This window comes from Monodelphis domestica, chromosome 3, assembly GCF_027887165.1.
Source record: "Monodelphis domestica isolate mMonDom1 chromosome 3, mMonDom1.pri, whole genome shotgun sequence".
Taxonomy (NCBI): Eukaryota; Metazoa; Chordata; class Mammalia; order Didelphimorphia; family Didelphidae; genus Monodelphis; species Monodelphis domestica.
The window spans coordinates 124572029-124591252 of NC_077229.1; the positions used below are offsets into that span (position 1 = coordinate 124572029).

Here is a 19224-nt window from a genome sequence, read left to right on the forward strand (position 1 = left end):
TTTAGACATTGAAAGACAGCTTTTTGTGTTTTTTTCCCCCTAAGCTGTCTTTTCTCTTGCCCCCATTTAGTGTGTCTAAACAATTTGAGAGCAATTTATCTCTGGCAATGAAGGACATACAAAAGGTGCCTTTAGATGCCTCTTAAGTAGAATATATTCAACCACAACTCACAGAAATCAGTCATTAGTTAACAGGGGTGCACTATGCACATCAAGGTCTCTTATTACAAATATCAATTTTAATCAAATCTTTCTTAGCCTTGTTTTCAAGCTCTGTGAAGGATCACAGCTTCCATCCGTATTCGTACCCCCTACTTTTGATATATAAGCTAGCTCAAGGCCTCAGAATAAACAACCAGCTTAAAATGTATTTGTTTATCTTTTCCTATACTGCAGATGCAATCAAAAATTATTTTCCTGACAATTTTTTCCCTGCTTCAATTTTTTTCTCTGATGGCTGGTGTCTTTTTTTCCAGTTAATTCACTAATATCCTCAGTTCACCCCCTTTCCTAGTTGCATTGAAAAATCACTTTACTTTGCTAGTTTCAATTCATTTTGTTTGGCATTCCCTCATCTTCTTTAATACAGAGATTCAGGAAAGGGAGATTAAGACAGAGATACAGAGACAAACATAGACAGCAGAAGAGAGACAGAGAAAAGAGGGAGGGAAGTGGAAAAAAGAGGAGGGAAGAGGGTAGCAAGGAAGAATAATAGAGAGAGAGGGAGAGGGAAGGAAAAAGAGATGGAGAGGGAGACCCAGAGTCACAGAGAGAGAAAGAGGAGGGAAAGAAAAGAAAAAGGGAAGGGGATGGAGGGAGACACAGCAAAACAGAGACAGAGACAGAGACAGAGAATCAGAGTCAGAGTCATAAGCTCATGAACCACAAAGAAGATGTGCACAGACTACTCAATAGGAAACCTGGCTTTTGTTTATGACTAACACTAAAGTGAAGGGGTAACCATAGGCATCTCACATCATTTCAGTATTAGTGCCTCAATTTCCCCACCTTAAAATGGGTTAAAATGCCTAGGTCATCAATTCAGAGAGAGAAAGTATTAGGTGCCACATCTCTCTTCTATTGTGCCTTTATTACACAGAGGAAAAAGCATCAGACACATTAATTAAGCAATCTAATATAGTAGAAAGAACTTGGAGTCAGAAGACTTGGGTTCAAATTTCAGTTCTTTCACTTACTGGCTTGCTGGAATTGGGAAGATCATCTTACTTCTGAACTTCTGTTTCCTCATCTACAAAGTGAAGGCTTATAAAATGTAATTAATTGAAGACAAGCTTAATTGAACGAGGAAGAGGAGGAGCCTATTTAAAGAGAGTAATTTGGGGAACCAGAGACTGCTCTAAAAACACTCAGATTTCATAAAGTTTATACATGACTCATCTTCCCAAGTTCAAGTCTGGTCTCTGATATTTACTGATTATGTGACCATGGGCAAATCACTTAACCTTATCTGGAGAAGGAAATGGGACAGGACTCTAGCATCTTTGCCAAGAAAACCTCAAATAGGGTCATAAAGAGTCAGACATGATTGAAACAAATGAAGAATAATAACAAAATACAGAAGATGGAATCAAAGGCTTGTAACCTTTCTCAAGTTTTGAATAAATCTTGGTGATAAGGGTCTGTGCTTACAGAATGGCTGAAGGCAATGTGCTAACATAGAAAAGGTATTGAATTTAGAGTTAGAGCTTATGGGTTTGAGTTCTGGCTCTGTCCCTAATTATCTGTGTGAGGTTTAGCAAGTTCCTTAATTCCTCTAGACTTTAGGTTCCATATTTATAGAATGAAAGAGTTGATCTAGAAGACCTTTCAGATGTAGTCCAACCCTAAATCTATTTCCCCATAATATTGAATACGGCTTCCATTGACTCTTTCATATTATGATACTTCATTCAGAATATTATATTCCTTTTTTATATATTTCTTATTGGACCTTGAGATCCTTTCACTTCTTCAGAGTGATAAGCAAATATAATTTGGAAAACGAAACTGTCCTTTCTTTACCTAAAGTAACTCCTCTGGGTTTCAAGAAGCCCATAGATTTGCTTTTACAATTACATAAAATCAAATATCACAGCAACATGGGGTTTAAGGGTTGGAAGGGACCCTAGTGGCTGTCTTGTTCACACAAACAGAAAGCTCTGCTTTAATATACCTGCCAAGTGGAAATCTAGCCTCTATTTGAAATTGTCCAAGGAGGAGGAAGAATCACAACCTCTTGAAGCAGCTGATTTTTCAGTAAATGGAATACTAAAGAATGACATAATGCTGTAAGAGTAGTTCTAAGAAAGCTAAAGGCCAGAGTGAGCTAGGGCTTGTGAAAGATGGTAAGGAAAACAAACAAAAGAAACCCTAAAAATAAAACAATGTTAGATGCAAGAAATAAAAATGAAATGATGGGCCTTTTGACTGCTTTGCCATGGAATAATAGTAGTGAATGAAAGAGAAGGCAGAGAATGATTCAATTACTACTTTGCTTTTGCATCTTCTATCAAGGATAATGATTTTCAGAAAAAGTGAGAACAAAAACAGTTAACAAAGAGCTAAAACAATAAATAAGTGAAGAGTGAGAAAACATGTAACTATAAATTTTATGAATTCAAGTTATTTGGTTCAGAGAATTCTATTCCAGGATATGGAAACAACTTACAGAGGTGATGGCTGAGACACTATTCAATCTTGCTGTTGAACTTTAAGAATGAGAAAGATGTTAAAGAAATAGATAAAATCAATACCATTATTTTTTAAAAGGGGGGAAAGAGGTAAATAAACAAACCTCTTAGTGAGCTTGTAGGCAGCTTTCTAAAATAACTTATTAGAAGAATGGTTTATGAACATTTACAAAGTGATAATAGGTAAAAGCTAATAATCAAGAATAAATCACCATAGGTAAACCAACCTCATTTCTTTTTGGTAGGATCATTAGACAATTCAATCTAACGATATCAGAGACATAATACAACTGGATTCTGGCCAAAACTTTGACAAAGGCTCAGTATATATTCATGGACAAAGTGGAGCAATGTGGACTGTATGATAAATGCGGTTAGGTAGATTCAGGATTGGTTGAACAGTTGGACGAAAAGAGTGGTGATCATTGAGGTGATGCCAACCTTGAGGAAGGTCTCTTCTAGATTTTGATGGGGCTCAGTTCCCATCACTATGTTGTTCAGAATTTTTATCAATGATTTGAATGAAATATATATGTCATGCTTATCAGATTGGACCAGGGAACAAAGTTTGAAGAGTAAGCTAGAAAGTCAGAATCAAATTCTGAAAAGACCTTAGCAGATTGGTATAAAGAACCCAATTTTACAAGATAGAATTTGGTGGACAGACACATAAAGTTTAGCACTGAGTTTCTATAAGTTACAGGGTCATGAGTATTGCCCTGGAAGGACTTGGAGGTTTAGTTCAACAACCTCATTTTTACAGTTGAGTAAATTGTCCCAGAGAAGTTAGGTGACTTGTCCTAGGTCACACAGGTAAATAATAGGGAGAAGAGCTGGGGCTTGGGACCAGGTATTTTGACTTCAAATGTTTATTTCATTGCATTTTACCATGCAAACTAATTGTACTAGATCAAAAGAGGGAAGATGTGGGTGGATAGCAGTCCATATGGAAAAGACCTAATGACTTTAGTCAGAGGCAAGTTCAATGAGTCACAATTGTGAGAGAGCTGCCAAAAAAGCCCTAATGTGATCTTAAGAAGAATTATTTGAAATGTAATACACAGAAGTGGGGAATTGATAGTACCCTGATGCCTGCTGTCTTCTTGGCAAAAATCAGAAAGGCCTCTTAAAAGCTGCTTTATAAGGTGGCATATGGCATCTGCATAGGGGAGTAGAACTAGGGCATCAGGGCATGAGTGGCCACCTTTTTCTCCCTGATTGTGTATCTAGCCTGGGCAGGAATACAGCAGCTCATGGACACAGCTGGAACCTTTATGCCTACAAAAGGAGCCATCCACTTTCTTATTATCAGCTATTGACTATTAAGTCACCAAGGAATGATTTTCCACTGGTGGAATAGCAAAAATTGGCCCTATTATTGTGTTGATTGTCATGAAATAAATATAAATAATGATGGATCTTTTCTTTCAATGATAAAAAGAGAGCAAGTGTGAGATACCCACTAGTCAAGTTGTTTCAGTTCAATGTGTGGAAATATTTTAATAGGATAAAGGAAGAAAAAGCTTTAATATATCTCTTACTATGTGCCTAACCCTATGCTAAATGATTTACAAATATCATATTTTGATTCTTACAACCCTGGGAGGTAGGTGCTATTATTACCCTCATTTTACAGTTGAGGAAAAAGAGGTAGTCAGAGATTAAATTACTTACACAAAGTCACACAGTTCGTTCCCATCTAAGGCTAGATTTGAAGAAATATAAAGACACATTTCCCAGCATCCAGAACTCTTAAATGGAATCAATTGCCTCAAAAGGATCACAGAATCATATATTTGAGATTTGAAAGAGGCCTTAGCAGTTACCTAATGAAAACCATACATGAAAGAAATCCTCATTATAATTACATACCTGGAAAGTGGCCATCTAAGAAGTGAGTTCTATTTTGAAAGGTCTACAGTCAGAAGGAGTCCCTTATCTATGATGTTGTAGATAAGATTCTTGCTTTGGGCATTGGGGATGGCTTGGATGAGATGATCTATGAGATCCCTTCCAACTCTGAGATTCCAAGAAATGCTTTAGAACAAACCAATATAAAAATAATTTAGTTAGTTACAATAATACTCTGATTCTTAGAAAATGCTTTTCATTCTACTTTAAAATTAAGATTACTTTTTCTAGCACACCAAATGAAAACTTCTCATAGTTGGGAATTTTGGTTTTAGTAAAATTGGCACCAATGCATGTATAAGTGAAGGAACACTACATTAGGAGTCAGAGAAACTGGTGTGAAACCCAGCTCCATTACCTTTGGCAAATGATATTCCTTTCTGGATCTGTTTCTGTCCTCATAAAATGAGAAGGTTAGACATGTTGACCTCCAAGTTCCTTTCTAACTGTGATACGCATGGTCTTATGAGATCTCAATAACAAAAATAGCCCTTTGAAATAGCACCATGGGGCAGGATAAAGAAAGAAAAAAGGAGACAGAGAAGGAACAATTAGAGTGATGTGAGAAAAATCAAGGAAATGTTGTATTTTTTTAATCCATAGGAAAAGAGAATATTCAATAGGATGGAATGGCTAATAGTGGCAACACTTTCTGATGAGGACTAAAAAAATGATTCCTCAATTTGGTCATTAGAAAATCACCAGCCACTTTTCAGAGAGCCATTTCAGTAGTATAATAGTAATGGAAGTCCAATTTCCTGGAGCAGAGGCAATAATAAGTAGTGGGACAATAATTGCAGTGGACACAGAAAACCTTTCAGGAAATGTAGCCATGAATATGGGAGGGGGCAAACAGATAATTGGATGACTTATAAGGGTTATTTAAGCTTTCAATGTTCAGGAATACTTGAGTGTGTTTATAGGTAAATATAAATGGCAACTGTGGTGAATTCTCCAGGCTACATATAAGATCTTCTAACACATTCTGTCCTGTTGGACAATGACTTATAGTGGGGGAAAAAGAGGAAACAATTCTTTGAGCAATTCTATGACCTGATGTTGTAAGTCCTGCACTTTGTATTCATATAGTCCTTCCATCAACTCTCTACTATATTACCAATGGAAAGGTTTGAGACTGTCACTTTCCCTGCATACACCTCTTAGGTTTCCCTTTAGTTCTATCTTTTTCCCTCTTTAAGACTTTCATTGGCGTCCATTTTAACCTCTCCTGGAAAAAGATGTTGGAAGTAGAAATTATTAGTGTGATTAACAAAGATCCTTTCTTCCAAAGACTAACTATAAGCTCTTGAAACCCATTCTGAGTGGTTATGTTTACTACCACAGCAGTGAATACCAACACCAGATCTTGTTGGCTTGATTTTGCTATAGTTCAATCCTCAAAGTGCTATATGACATTTAATTGCATATGTGTGCACTCAAATGTGCACACACACATACACACACACAATCACTGACTTTCTGTTTCTCCAATAGGCCATTCTGAATTTTCTCCTGCATCCCAACCATGGTTGTCAGAAAAACAAACTCCAGAATCTGCAGAAGTCTCATCGTCCATCAATGTAGTTCTTCAGCATTCTAGAGAGAATCTCTGTGTTGTGCCTTCTCAGTCCCAGCTAATTATTCCAGATCATTTCCAAGAGGAAATTTTACATCATTCAAGTGAGTCAAAAGGTTTCATTTCTCCAAAATGTCATATTATAGTTTGTGTGAGCATACCTCATTAAGGGAACAATGGTTAGAGTTTTGGACCTGGAGTCTGGAAGACCTGAGTTCAAATCCACCCTCAGACATTTACTAGTTGGTCAACTCTTGGGCAAGTCACTTAACCTCTGTTTACCTCAGTTTCCTCATCACTAAATGGGGATAATAAAAGTTGTTGTGAGTATCAAATGAGATCATTGTAAAGAACTTAGCACATTATCTGGCATAGAGTAAGTGCTATATAAGTGTTAGCTATTAGCTATTACTATTACCCCTTGGGAATTCTTCCTCTAAATATCCTTGATATGTACTTACCCATTGTTAGAGACTGAGAGTGTGGAATGTTAGAGCCCTGGCCTCAGGATCAGGAAGCCTTGGGTTCAAATTCTTTCTCTGATACATACTGGTTGGTGCATATCCATACTCTGATACAAACATACATACCTTGAGCAAGTCAATTTTCCTTTCATTGCTCTAGACAATTTTCTATGACCAAAAAATGCACTGGTAGAAGGAATTTCCTTAATTGAATTACAAGTACTTTCCCTCCCGACTTTCCTTCATGGTATTGAAGCTGGAAGGGACATGAGATATCATAACCTTAGTCAAATATGCCTAAATGAAGATGTAAGCCTATGTTTACTTGAATGCACAAACTTTTATATGTAGCTACACATCATTGTCCTTTTTCCTTTTACTGTCTTAATTTCTGATTTAAATCTGGAAAGGCTTTGGAGGCTCTCCAAACCCCTACATTTTACATAAAAGGAAATTAAAGACCAGAGAGGGAAATTAGTTTGCCCAAGGTCACACAAGTTTAAACCCAAGACTTCCAACTCCTTTGTTTTTATTTCCCCCTATACCTTGCTACTTCTAGTGAATACCCTCCCACACAACAAGACTTTAAGGCTTTCATTGTAACAACAAAACAAACAAAAACACCCAGATATACTTAACTAACAAATGTAATGTTCTATGCTTGGGGCCCTCTCCTCTTCCCAAACTCTCTAACCCAAAGAAGGTAACTGTGTTTAATTATTGTTTTTCCTCTCTGACCAAGTCAGGCCATTATAATTAATTCTTTAAATAGTACATAGTATTGTTTCTATTTGTACTTATTGCAGTTATTGTGTATTGCTGTTTTATAATCTATTTTCTCCTCTAGGCTGTAATACCACAAATTAGGAAAAGACTTTTGCCTAAAAGTCTTTCTTACCACAAAAGTGCAGCTGGGACCATTAGTTCAAAGATTACAAACAGTTTAATGAAGTCATATAATTCCAAAGTGTTTAGACCACTTAACATCATAGTACTTGCATGTGTCTTACAACAATTCCTCCTTACATTGATTATTTTTGTTTTTCTATTTTTAGCCAATTTAGTGATTATGAAGTTAAACCTTAGGATTGCTATTATTTATACTTCTCTTTCAATTAATGATTTGCTATACTATTTTTGAGACAGCTATCTGTATTTTGTCATTTTTCTTTTAAAAATTATAACATTTCTTATCCACCCATGGCAATTGCTCTTTGGAAATTTTATTTTGCAAACCGCTTTTAAATTTTGGATCAAAATTATGTTTTTTGTCATTATTTCTTATTTAGTGATGAATTTTCCCTTTAACCACAGATATAAAAGGTACCTCCTTCTGTTCCTCTCTCTCTGATTTGTTTTAAATAACATGACCTTTTCTTCAACCCCTTCATTTTTACAGAGAAAGAAAGTAAGGCTCAGAGAAGGTAATTACTTTGCTGAAGGTCACATGATGAGTTGTTGGCAGAGCTGGAAATTGAGCTCAAATCTCTTGACTCCTAAGTCAGTGCTTTTTCTGGTGCACTTTTCTATCTTCCATAATTTATACATTTGGAAATAAAAACAACTTGTAACCAGATAGTAGAAAACAGGTTTATTCTAAGATCTGGTTGATACATAGGTTGCCTAGGTGATTGCCTACATGGTGTCATTTCTAGAATTCTAGAAAGTCCTCTCATCAACTAAATTTTCCCTCTGAATCAATCAAATAAATAAAATTTATTACGTATCTGTTATGGTCTGGGATTGAGGATTCTGGTATTGAGGAATAGACAGATATTCTAAAGCCTCTCCTCAAAGAACTAACATTACATTGGGGGGAAAACATGCATGCATATGAGTATAAAAAATTAATACAAGATCATCTTCAAGAAGGAAGAATCTGAAGCCAGGTGTATCAGGAAAAGCTTCATTTAGTAAAAGGGGCTGTTGGCACTTGAATTGTGATTCCCAGGAAACTAGAGATTCTAAGAGATTGAAGTTTAGGAGGAAGTCTCTACTAGGTTTGGGGAACATTCTGAGAAAAGACCTGGAAGTTGGAGATAGAATTTCAAATGTTGCGAATAATTAGAAGATCAATCAGTTTGGACCATATAGTACATACAGTGGAATAATATATCAGAAATTTGGTTGAATATGGGCTGTGAAGGTTTTTTTTTAAACCCTTATCTTCTATCTTTGAATTAATTTCAAGTATTAGTTCCAAGGTAAAGGAGCCTTAAGGGCTAGGCAATTGATACTAAATGACTTGCCCAAGATCACAGAACTAGGAAGTGACTGAAGTCAATTTTTAATTCAGGACCAATTCTTTATCCAGATATGGCTGGAAGCAAGAAGGAGCCAACAGAATTTGGCCAACTTATGTTGACTTTCTGAGCTAGCCTAAAAACCCAATAATCACTCCCTATGACATTCTATGGAGAAAAACATGTAAGTTCAAAATAATTGACTTATATTTTTTAGAACACGATCTACTTGTAAGTTAAGGACCTTTTGAGGTTTCATTTATCTCTTTCCTTCACTCATCAGACCCATCCTGACTTAACTATGTTCATCAGTATTTGTGTGTGCACCTGCTTGTCTTATCAAAAGTTATGTCTAAATCTGCTATAATCACTTCCTCCCCCAAAATAGCTGCTAAATTGGTGCTTAACCACTGAAGACAATTTTGTGATTTAGCAACAAAAATCTGATGTGTTATCATAGTCTGATGTCCCCTTAAGGGATGGATATTTGAGACTCATAGCTGATGAAATTTCAGTCCCCTTTAGCTCTGAAAGATGCAAAGAAAAATGTTCTGCACTGACACTTTCCGAACTGATTTTGCTTTACCTCCTCTTTTGTCTGTTACCTAAGGCAAATGACTTCCCCTATTTGGGCTATTTCCTCATCTGTAAACTGAGGGTGATGTGCATCGAAATTGCAGTCCAATCCTTATATACTATTATCATGGATTTTCCAATGCAGATCTTCATTCTTGTACTTTGATGCTCACTCCAACCCATGGAAGGAATCAGCTTTTAAAATGCAGCCAATGTAAAACCCTATGCCATCTTACCTTGCAAATATTGCCTTTCCCGGTGCTATAAACACAGCAAATCATTTGGGGAGCATTGTACCCTTGGATGGTTTTTAGACTGTTCCCGGTTACTTTTATTTTTATAGATTCCATAACTATTTCAAAGTTTTTGGGTTTTTTGTCTTTGTTTTTGGTTTTTTTGCACAGAGCTCTGGTCACTAGGGATGCAGAAGGTAATTAAGTTGAAACCTCTACATAGTTTATAATAAGAGTGCTCCCAATACAAAGGATGGTACCCCAAAGGTCAACAGATTATTATGTCTTAATTTAACAAATTCCAGTTCACCAATAGGCATTAACAGCATACTGTATGTGCACCACTCTTCTGGGTGATATGGGAAGTAACTGCATTTAGGAAAGGACACAATCCCTTCCCTCCCATATTTCAATGCCTAGCAGTAGGTTTTGTGTTGTTGTTTTCAGTTGTACCCCATGCTTGGTGACCCTTTATGGGGTTTTCTTGGCAAAGATTCTGGAGTGATTTGCCATTTCCTTATCCAACAGATTAAAGCAATCAGAAGTTAAGTGTTTTGGCCAGTAGTAAGTGTCTGATGTAGGATTTGAACTTGAGTCTTCCTGACTCCAGCCTCCAGCACTCTAACCACTGAGATACCTAGTAGAGGGATAAAACACAAATACAGAAGTGGGAATGGAGCTCCCCTCAATTAATAGTATTCAAGCAAAGGCTGGTTGTCTACTCGTCAGCCATGCTATAATAGAGATTCTTTTATGGGTTGGGCAAAATGGATCCTAAGGTCCCTTCCAAATCTAAAATTCTGTGCTTCTCTGAAATACTGTTTTATAATGATTACATTAGCGAGGTAGAGAACAAAGTGCTATGTGAGGAGGTTTGAGGGGGAAGATAATTACTAACTAAGAGTATCAGGGTAAGCCTGAGGGAAGAAATAGTATTTAATTTGGGATTAAAATTCTAAGTATGACTTCAGTAAGAGAAGGGGAAGTGAGATTACATTCCATGCATAGGAAAGAGTGTGAACAAAGACACAGAAAGGGCAAAGCACAGAATGTGTTTAGGATACAGATAAGATATTTGCAAATAAAATTTCCAAAGGAGGTTTAAGATTGAGAGAAGGGACAGTATAGGCCAATAATTTAGTAATGAACATTTAATAACATTTAATAATTTAATGTAATATTAAATATTGATTAATTAATCATCATTACTTAATCATTTATTTTATTTTCTAAACCCTTACTTTCTGTCTTAGATTCAATACTGTGTATTGGTTCCAAGGCAGAAGAGTGGTAAGGGCTCATCAATAAGGGTTAAGTGACTTGACTAGGGGCACACAGCTAGGAAGTATCTGAGGCCAGATTTGAACGCAGGACTTCCCATCTCTTGGCCTGACTTTCAATCCACTGAGCCATCCAGCTGCCCCCTATTTTATCTTTTTAAACCCTTACCTTTGATCTAAGAAACAATACTAAGTATCATTTCCAAAACATAAAAGCATTACAGATTAGGCAATTGGGGTCAAATTATTTGCCCAGGGTCACATACCTAGGAAGTATCTGAGACCAAATATGAATCCAGGATCTCCTGTCTCCAGGCTTGCCTTTCTATTCACTGAGCCACCTAGTTGCCCTATTTAATCATTAATCATTTGTTATAATAGTTTGAAGATTATTTGATAATAAGTAATGTCTCTCAATTATTTTTTTTCCCTATTAGAGTCCAGTACATTTCGAGAGGTCTTTTTTCCAGTAATCGTGTTCACAACATGTTTAATCATTTCAGCATGCACGAGGTAATTCTAATTTTAGTTTTGTTGATATTTTGAAGTGATTCATCTATGATATTCAAATAATGAATCTTGAGCTGTGACTTTAGCCATCTGTTTTTGTCCATTCCTGTTGCAACTTATTGACATATCATAGATATCATAAGGATTTTCCTTAAGAAAACAGACTAGAATTTCAGTAGTACTTGGCATCCCCGGAATCACTGTTTTGAAGGTACTACCTCCATTGCTAATTTGGTAAATCCCCGGACTTTTTGTAATCAGCAAGGAGCAGAGGCTTCTAATTAGGCTTGATGGGACTACTTCAGGTTGTGAGGACAGTGAGGAATTCAGCCGAAGTAGTGTTGTTTCTACATGCTGTGGTTTATTTGCTTGCAAGTTCCATACTTGTCTCTTACTACACCTGGAGCTCTCAGCTGCTGTCTTGGCAAGTTCATAATTATAGAATTATAGAAAGCTTAGTGGCTATTATCATTTAACTCAATAAACTTCAGATAGTCAGCAGAAATTCTAAAGGTGCTGTCCATGGTTCTAATATGGCAACCGAAGTCATAGTGCTACTAAGTCAGTAAAGTCTGGTCTTCATAATTTCCGCCAACATGATAGGAAGCTAGGTGACTCAGTGCATATAAGGACTTAGTGCATAGAGTTCCAGACCTGGAGGCAGGGAGACCTGAGTTCAAATAGGGCTTCAGTCACTTATGCCTGTTGGCCTCAGTTTTCTCATCTGTAAAATGAGTTGGAGAATGAAATGGCAAACCCCTCCAGTGTCTTTGCCAAGAAAAACCTAAATGGAGTCACAGTGAGTCAGATATGACTGAAATGACTGAACAGCAACAACACAGATGATATATATCTATATCTATATCTATCTATATCTATATCTATATCTATATCTATATATCTATATATCTATATCTATATATATAAAGAAGGTGGAATTTTAGCCAAGCCAGGAAAAATGTATATAATTCAATGATAAGATCATTTACATGTTTATCCTTAGAGTAAAGTCCACCATGATTATAGTCCCTCTAGGGCAACAAAACATATTCTAGTTGATAATATGGAGTGTTGGAATAGGCAAATCCAAATTAAAGCTGAAGCTGCTTCTTAAAGGCCTTCTCATTGTACTTGACCTTTACTAGAGCACTAATCCTTTACCCACTAACCCACACAAGCATGATATTTAGCACACTCACAAGGCACCATTTGTCCAGAAAAACACACATTATCTTTCTCCCTTATCTACTTCCTTTCAATTTCATGGAAGAGGCATAAAACATAGCCAATTCAGGAAAGTCTCCCTTGGAAAGGAAAGGAAATAAACAATTATATGGTACCCATTAAGTTATCAGGCACTCTATTAAATGCTTTACAAATATTATCTCATTTGATAACTGACAACGTTTAAAATAAGTGTCATTAGTAGCCCCATTTTATAGTTGAGGAAACTGAGAAAGATGGAAGAAGTTAAATGACTTTCCTTGAGTTAGTATCTGAGGGTGAATTTGAACTTATATTCATTAATGTGAACAGCATATTATCCACTATACCACCTACATGCTCCTACTTCTTTGGGAAACATAGATGATATAGCAGTGCCTATCTCTTAATTGTGTCCTACTTATATACTGTGAAGGATGCATACTCCTTAAATACATGTAACAGAGGATATTTTTCAGTTGGTAAAGAATCATAGAGGGAGAATAGAGTGCTCTCCCCCTCGAGACAAGGCAAAGGCAGTATCTCTGTTGTTAAAGTTGACCCAGAAAGAAAAGGAAGGCGAGTCTGTTTTGTTTTCTCCTTTAACCTTTCTTAACTAGGGCCCCTCACCTACCCTGCCAGATTATTACCCTCTGTCACTTTGTTGCTGTTCAGCAAGTCCCTTTTCTTAAGTGAAGAGAGGTCACTTCACTCCTAACTCAGTTTAAGATGTCTCTCACTCAGTATTCAGCCAGCTAATAATATCACACGTTTATTCTACTGAGGTAATAAAATAAGGTGGTGCAGAAAAGGGGATGGGTAAAGGTAAAGGAAAGAGGAAGGAGGGGTCCCTAACTATTTAAACCCCTTTCTCCCAAAGTTGAGGTGATGAGTTTAAAAGCCTCAAGCCCCTGAGGGGTTCAAGGTGATGATGGACCCTGACTTTTAGCCCTGCAAGCAGAAGCCTCAGTTCAGGAGAGGAGATGGTAATTTCTTCCTCTGGATTTTTCTTCTTTCCCAATCTCTGTCCACTTGTTGGAGGGTTTGGCGGGATAGGTTCCAGGAGTCAGTGAAAAGAGAGATTTCTTGGGGTCTGGACCCAGTCAAAGACTGTACCTTCTCCCTATCTATCTGAAAGCCAAAGACCCAGGCTCCAACTCTCTCCCTCTCTCAGAATTCCAGATCACTTTGCCCATCCCCCGCTGCTGCAGCTGTGATCTTTGCATCCATTCCAGGTTCTTTGCATGACCAAAACAGTCTCTTGATTTCCTCCTCTCACACAGCCATGAACACTGGCCTGTCTAGTTAAATCTCTTGGCATTACTAGCACCTAGTTCTCCAGCTTAAATATCCCACTAGACCCTTTCTTATCCATGCATAATGGACACACAATGGTGCTGGCTTCTTCAATAATAACTGTTCTTTAAGCAATTTGAAAGTAGGGAAGCAAAAAGGGCCATCTCCTGTGGCTTACACCTGAAATGCCTTTCCCAGGGTTCACTGTATCTATGTAGAGGCAAGCCTTGGTCTCCTGGTACATCTCCAGTAAGGTGCTTGAAATAAAGCACCTGCTGGACTTAGATATTTTGACAACTGTGGTAGTAAGTGATTTCCCAACAATTTGAAAGGAGGGAATGCAAAAGGATCTTCTCTGGCCTTCATCTGCAGTGCCCTTATAGGGTTCACTGTTAGGAGATAGTCAAGTCTGAGTCTGCTGGTAATACCCAGTGAAGTACTTGAATTGAAGTGCCTGCTCTCCCTCCATGTGATAAAAGAAGAAAGATATCACTGTGCTACCCTACTTCCAACCCAATATTAGGCACTATGGTGGTCCTTTTTTGAGTCTGTCACATCATAGATTCCCTAGGTGTAGGGAGTAGCCACACATGATATACTTAGGTTAATAACAACCCTTTCAGTTTCCCCTGCACAGCCAGATCTGTGCAATTAAATGCACATTTGCATAACAGATACAATTAGATAATTAGGCTAATACATAAAATTTCAGACTCAAAATTACCTTTCCATCAGAGAAATAAGACATATATTCCAACCACTGGATGACTATGTAGGATATACTGTTTTTGTTACCTACTTTATTTCTATTTTCTCTTTGACCAACAGCTTTGCTCTGAAGATTCTGCTTTGACAGGTGGATTACTGTCTACCTTTCATTGATCATTGTTTCTGAAAAGTCCCAGCCAGCATGCCTTGCTTCCTTTCCTGCTCCCTGACTTATCTCCTCCTTGACAAACACTTTGCTGCTGTGTTCTTATCCTGTGCTTCCTTCCCCTTATCCACAGTTTTGGAACTATAAACCACAATCAAATCAATTCTGGCAATGCTCCTGAATGAAATGTATCAGCCTTATCTACAATTTTCCCACCAACCATCTCTATAACTTTCTACAGTCCCAAGGGCTTCCACTGACCACTACTCTCTTTTGTGTATTGATTCCTTTACTGTAATACAACTTCTTTAAGGATAAACTATACTTTAGTTTTCCTATGGGTAGCCACTTGGCACTTTGCTTAGTATTTAACAAGTCTTTTTTCTTTTTCATTTGTTCATTCATTCATGTTCACCTGGCCTAGCACTTATTAACTAATCCTGCCAACCTTTGTCATTAAAGAAGGCACAGAATAATTCTCATATATTTTTCAGCTTGTTTTGTGGGTTCACAATGTGATCTAGCCTTTTGATTTTACCATCTATTCCAGTTAGGGGTGAAGAAAGCTAAGCCTGTCTTTGAACTGAGTATTTGAACAGGAAGAAGAATAAAAGCAGTCCATACCATGTTACCAACTATACCTAAAAGCCGGGTATAGTCTCTGATGGTAGCTTTGTTGGGTTCTTATCAACTACTGGTACCATGTGTCCATTGCTCTTCCTTGTCCAACTCTGCATATTCATTTGTGGGACTCTGGTGTAGGTACCACTGGGGGTTGGAAGGAATCAGGGCTTGATAGGGCATTAGTTGACCTATGGATGATTCATGGCTGACTCAGCTCATTGATCTCGAGTTCATCCCTCTCAACTGTAGTGCTGACTACTTTTGTAACAACAGTCATCTCTTAGACATTTGGAAGTTAGGGATCAGTCAGAACCATGGTGAGTTCTCACTGTCCTCCACCAATAAAGAACCCAAGCTATGAGGAAAGCCCTAACCTTCAAGACCTTATAAAATCTGAATATATCTTTTCTAGTTTATTTTACATTCTATAATGCTAGCATAAATCCTATAATCCAGTGAGGCCAGTCTTCTCTAGTCTTTAAATAGTCATTTTCATTTCTAAGGCTTTTTTTATGCTCTTATATCTATTTAGAATGCCATTCATTCCTCTTTTTTCCTGGTTTTCTAAATCCTATTCTTCAGGATAAAGCTCAAATATCTCTTCCCTGATAAATCTTTTTGGACTCATCTTGACTGTGTTGATTTTATTTCTGAATTCCTATTTTATTTATTATCTTCATTAATTATTTTGACATGCAACCATATATTAACTTTTGGATGGTGTAGAGATAGGCAGGGACCATGTCTGTCTTAGTGCTTCCTTAATACTTTCCATATTATAAATGGTAGTTTCTCAATAAATGCTTGTCAAATGAATGAATATTTAATATTCCAAACACTTTTATGAGCTACCCCTGAAAGACAGTGTGTTGTCATGTATAGACTGAGAGTCAATATGAGTTCAAATACCGCCTCAGACACATACACTGGTTAAGTCACTTAACCATTCAGTCACAGTTTTCATATATACAAAATGGGGATAACAGAATAGATTAAGATCAAGCAATTCTGCCTCTTGTTGTCTAAGGGATTTGAGCCACTCATTTCATCTGTTTCAACATCAGTTCCCTCCACCATAAAATGAGGGTGTTGGACCAGATCACAGTGATGTCAAACCTACATAGAAACAGAGGCCACTAAATGGAACATAAGGATCCCTATAGACTGTATGTAAATATAGTTTTAAAATGTAATATATGTCTTATTGTATTTTTTATTTTTTTCATTAACTATTTCTCAGTTACATTTTAATCTAGATTGGGTTGCATTCAGGAGCATAATGAGGTGCATGTGGCTTGTGGAGCATATATTTAACACCTCTGGACTAAATGATCTCAATAGAGTTACTTCTAAATTATATATCTAAATCAATGTATTTCAACATCTTAACTTTATTACATTGACCCACAAGGTCTTAAGTTTTGAATTAGTTTATGATATATTAAGTAAATTAATAGTGAAAAGAAGATTTCAAAAGGAATCATTTACCAGCTAGATTAAGAAAGCACAAAGTTTTGAATACAGAAGTTCAAGAAAACTATTTGATATGCCAATAATTACATGATTATTTTCATTAAGTCAGTCCTTAGGGAACCATTATTTAGCCACAATGCATTTCTTTAGCTACTTTCTATATTATATGTATTTTTGTGCATTTGATGTTATTATAATAACTTTAGCATATTAAAAGGGCTTTAAGGTTTGCAAAATACTTTACGAATATAAGTTCATTTTATCCCTACAACAACCCTAGGACATAGGTGCTATTTTCACTCCCACTTAAGAGATTAGAAATCTGAGGCAGATAGAGGTTAAGTGACTTGTCCAGAGTCACATAGCTAGCAAATGTCTTAGGTAGAGTTTGAACTCAGGTCTTCTTGAGTCCTGGTTCAGTATTGTATCCATTGCATTAACTATCTGTGTCTTGATATATTCTAAAGATTAATTTTTTTAGTAATCTTGACTTTTGTTTTGCAATTGGATTTTGATAATTCTGGAAGAGAGAGTGAGGCTGACAACTTTATACTACTCTGCCTCACTTAAACCTCATTTATTGGAGAGTCCAAACACTTTACTGTTGTCATTTTGGGCCTCTTTGAGTACAAAGGCCAACAGCCAACCAACCAAGTTAGTCTTTTCATAGGGTTAGAGATTGAGAATTTAAAAATAATCTAGACAAACCTCAAAATGTAATAGAAGAGGAAACTGAGATTGAAAGAGTGACTTGCCCAGAATTGCTCAGCTAGTAAATATCTGAGGTCAGTTTAGAACTCAGATCTACCTAACTCTAAGCCTGGCACTCTTTCCAGTATACCAATTAGCTTATGAATTCAGGTTGGCTTGACACCTAGTTATATGAAATTAGAACAATTTAATTGCGACTATTTTTAGAAGCTTTAAATTAATGATTTGTTAATCATTTCATAATAAGTCATCTCTTTTGTAGTTGATAAACAAGTGCTAAAGGAATATTTGTGTCTAATGGAAATCATCCATTATCTTGCAAAATATGAGAAATATTATTGTTTTTTTTAAAGATGCTCTCCAGGAGGATTAATCACTGCCATTTTGACATTTTCATTGATGTTCATCATAATTTGTAAGTATCTATGTTCTTAAGAGATGGCTTAATCTTGATATAATCAGATTTTGTTGCAATGAAACTTTTAAAATAATTTCTTTTTATCATCCAAGATCTTATCAAGTCATTGCTTCCCAGCCCTGTCAGATTTTTCAAAACTACTGACCCAGAATGGTAAGTGGTGCATGAATTTCTTCATCATCTTTCAGAATGAGTTCACCTAAATTTAATAGCTGGGGGGCAAATTTTAGACTTATTTAGACTGAATCATAAGTAGCCACGAAGAGACATGGTTTAAGTTCTCTCCTGAATCACTGGGTTGGCCATTATTATCCTCTAAGCTATAAGTCTGCTTCCTAAATCTTATATCAAAACTTTTTATTCAAAGACAGACACATTGCCCAAAGACAGAAAGGCTTGGCATCTGACCAAGGGGCTGAAAATGTTTAGTTTAGGTACTTGAGGGCAGGGCCTGCTACTGCATCTTCTTTGTATCCCTAGCACTGAGCTGACTGCTTCCAACACAGTAAGAAATGCTCATTGCTTCATTGATGCCATAAAAACTGTGATCCTGTGGGTTGTTTTCACCAATATATCAAGTAATAAGATCTGGGTTGAGAGCTGATCAAACAACAGGCATATTGCCATTTGTCTAATGTAGTGAAATAATTCTGATTACAAGTGATGTTTTTTTCCTCTGGCGTTTTAGATTCATTTAATATTTCTTTTACTGCTGACATTCATGGTTTTCAAAGGCTGTGCCAGTAGACCACAGGTTCTGGCAGTCCCTGTCAGGATGGAAAAGTTTATAGCTTGGGCCTGGTTATAGACTGTTTATTTTTCAAGGACCAGCCCAAGTTCAATGAGGCTCAACATCCAGTTGGCCACAGGGTGCTGAATTTTTTTGACCATAGCAACTCCAAAAGACAACCTAGTGTGGGATCATAAAGTCATGGGATTAGAGCTGAAACTGACTTTAGAAGCCATTAAATCCAACCCCCACATTGTATAGATAAGGACACTGAGGTACAGGGAAGTTGTGTGACTTGTCCTAGTTCATATAATAAATATCAAGAGGCCAGATTCCAGCTGAAATATTTTAATTCTTCAGTCCAGTGCTCTCTGCAGTAGATGACATATCTCATGACATTATTAGTCCTTGA

The 19224-nt window shown here is 36.8% G+C and overlaps 1 protein-coding gene across 3 annotated transcripts in view; it reads left to right on the plus strand.

Annotated features, from left to right (window-relative positions):
• The window catches only part of TMEM71 (transmembrane protein 71), a 61597-nt gene that overhangs the window by 32517 nt on the left and 9856 nt on the right, over positions 1–19224 (plus strand). For all 3 annotated transcript variants that reach the window (XR_008917496.1, XM_007488352.3, XM_007488353.3), the window contains exons 7-10: positions 6096–6281; positions 11411–11486; positions 18018–18079; positions 18175–18235. Coding sequence is in view for 2 of the 3 variants with exons in the window: in XM_007488352.3 (XP_007488414.1) it covers positions 6096–6281; positions 11411–11486; positions 18018–18079; positions 18175–18235 (385 nt within the window). In the remaining variant the exon portion in view is untranslated. The remainder of the gene's footprint in view (positions 1–6095; positions 6282–11410; positions 11487–18017; positions 18080–18174; positions 18236–19224) is intronic.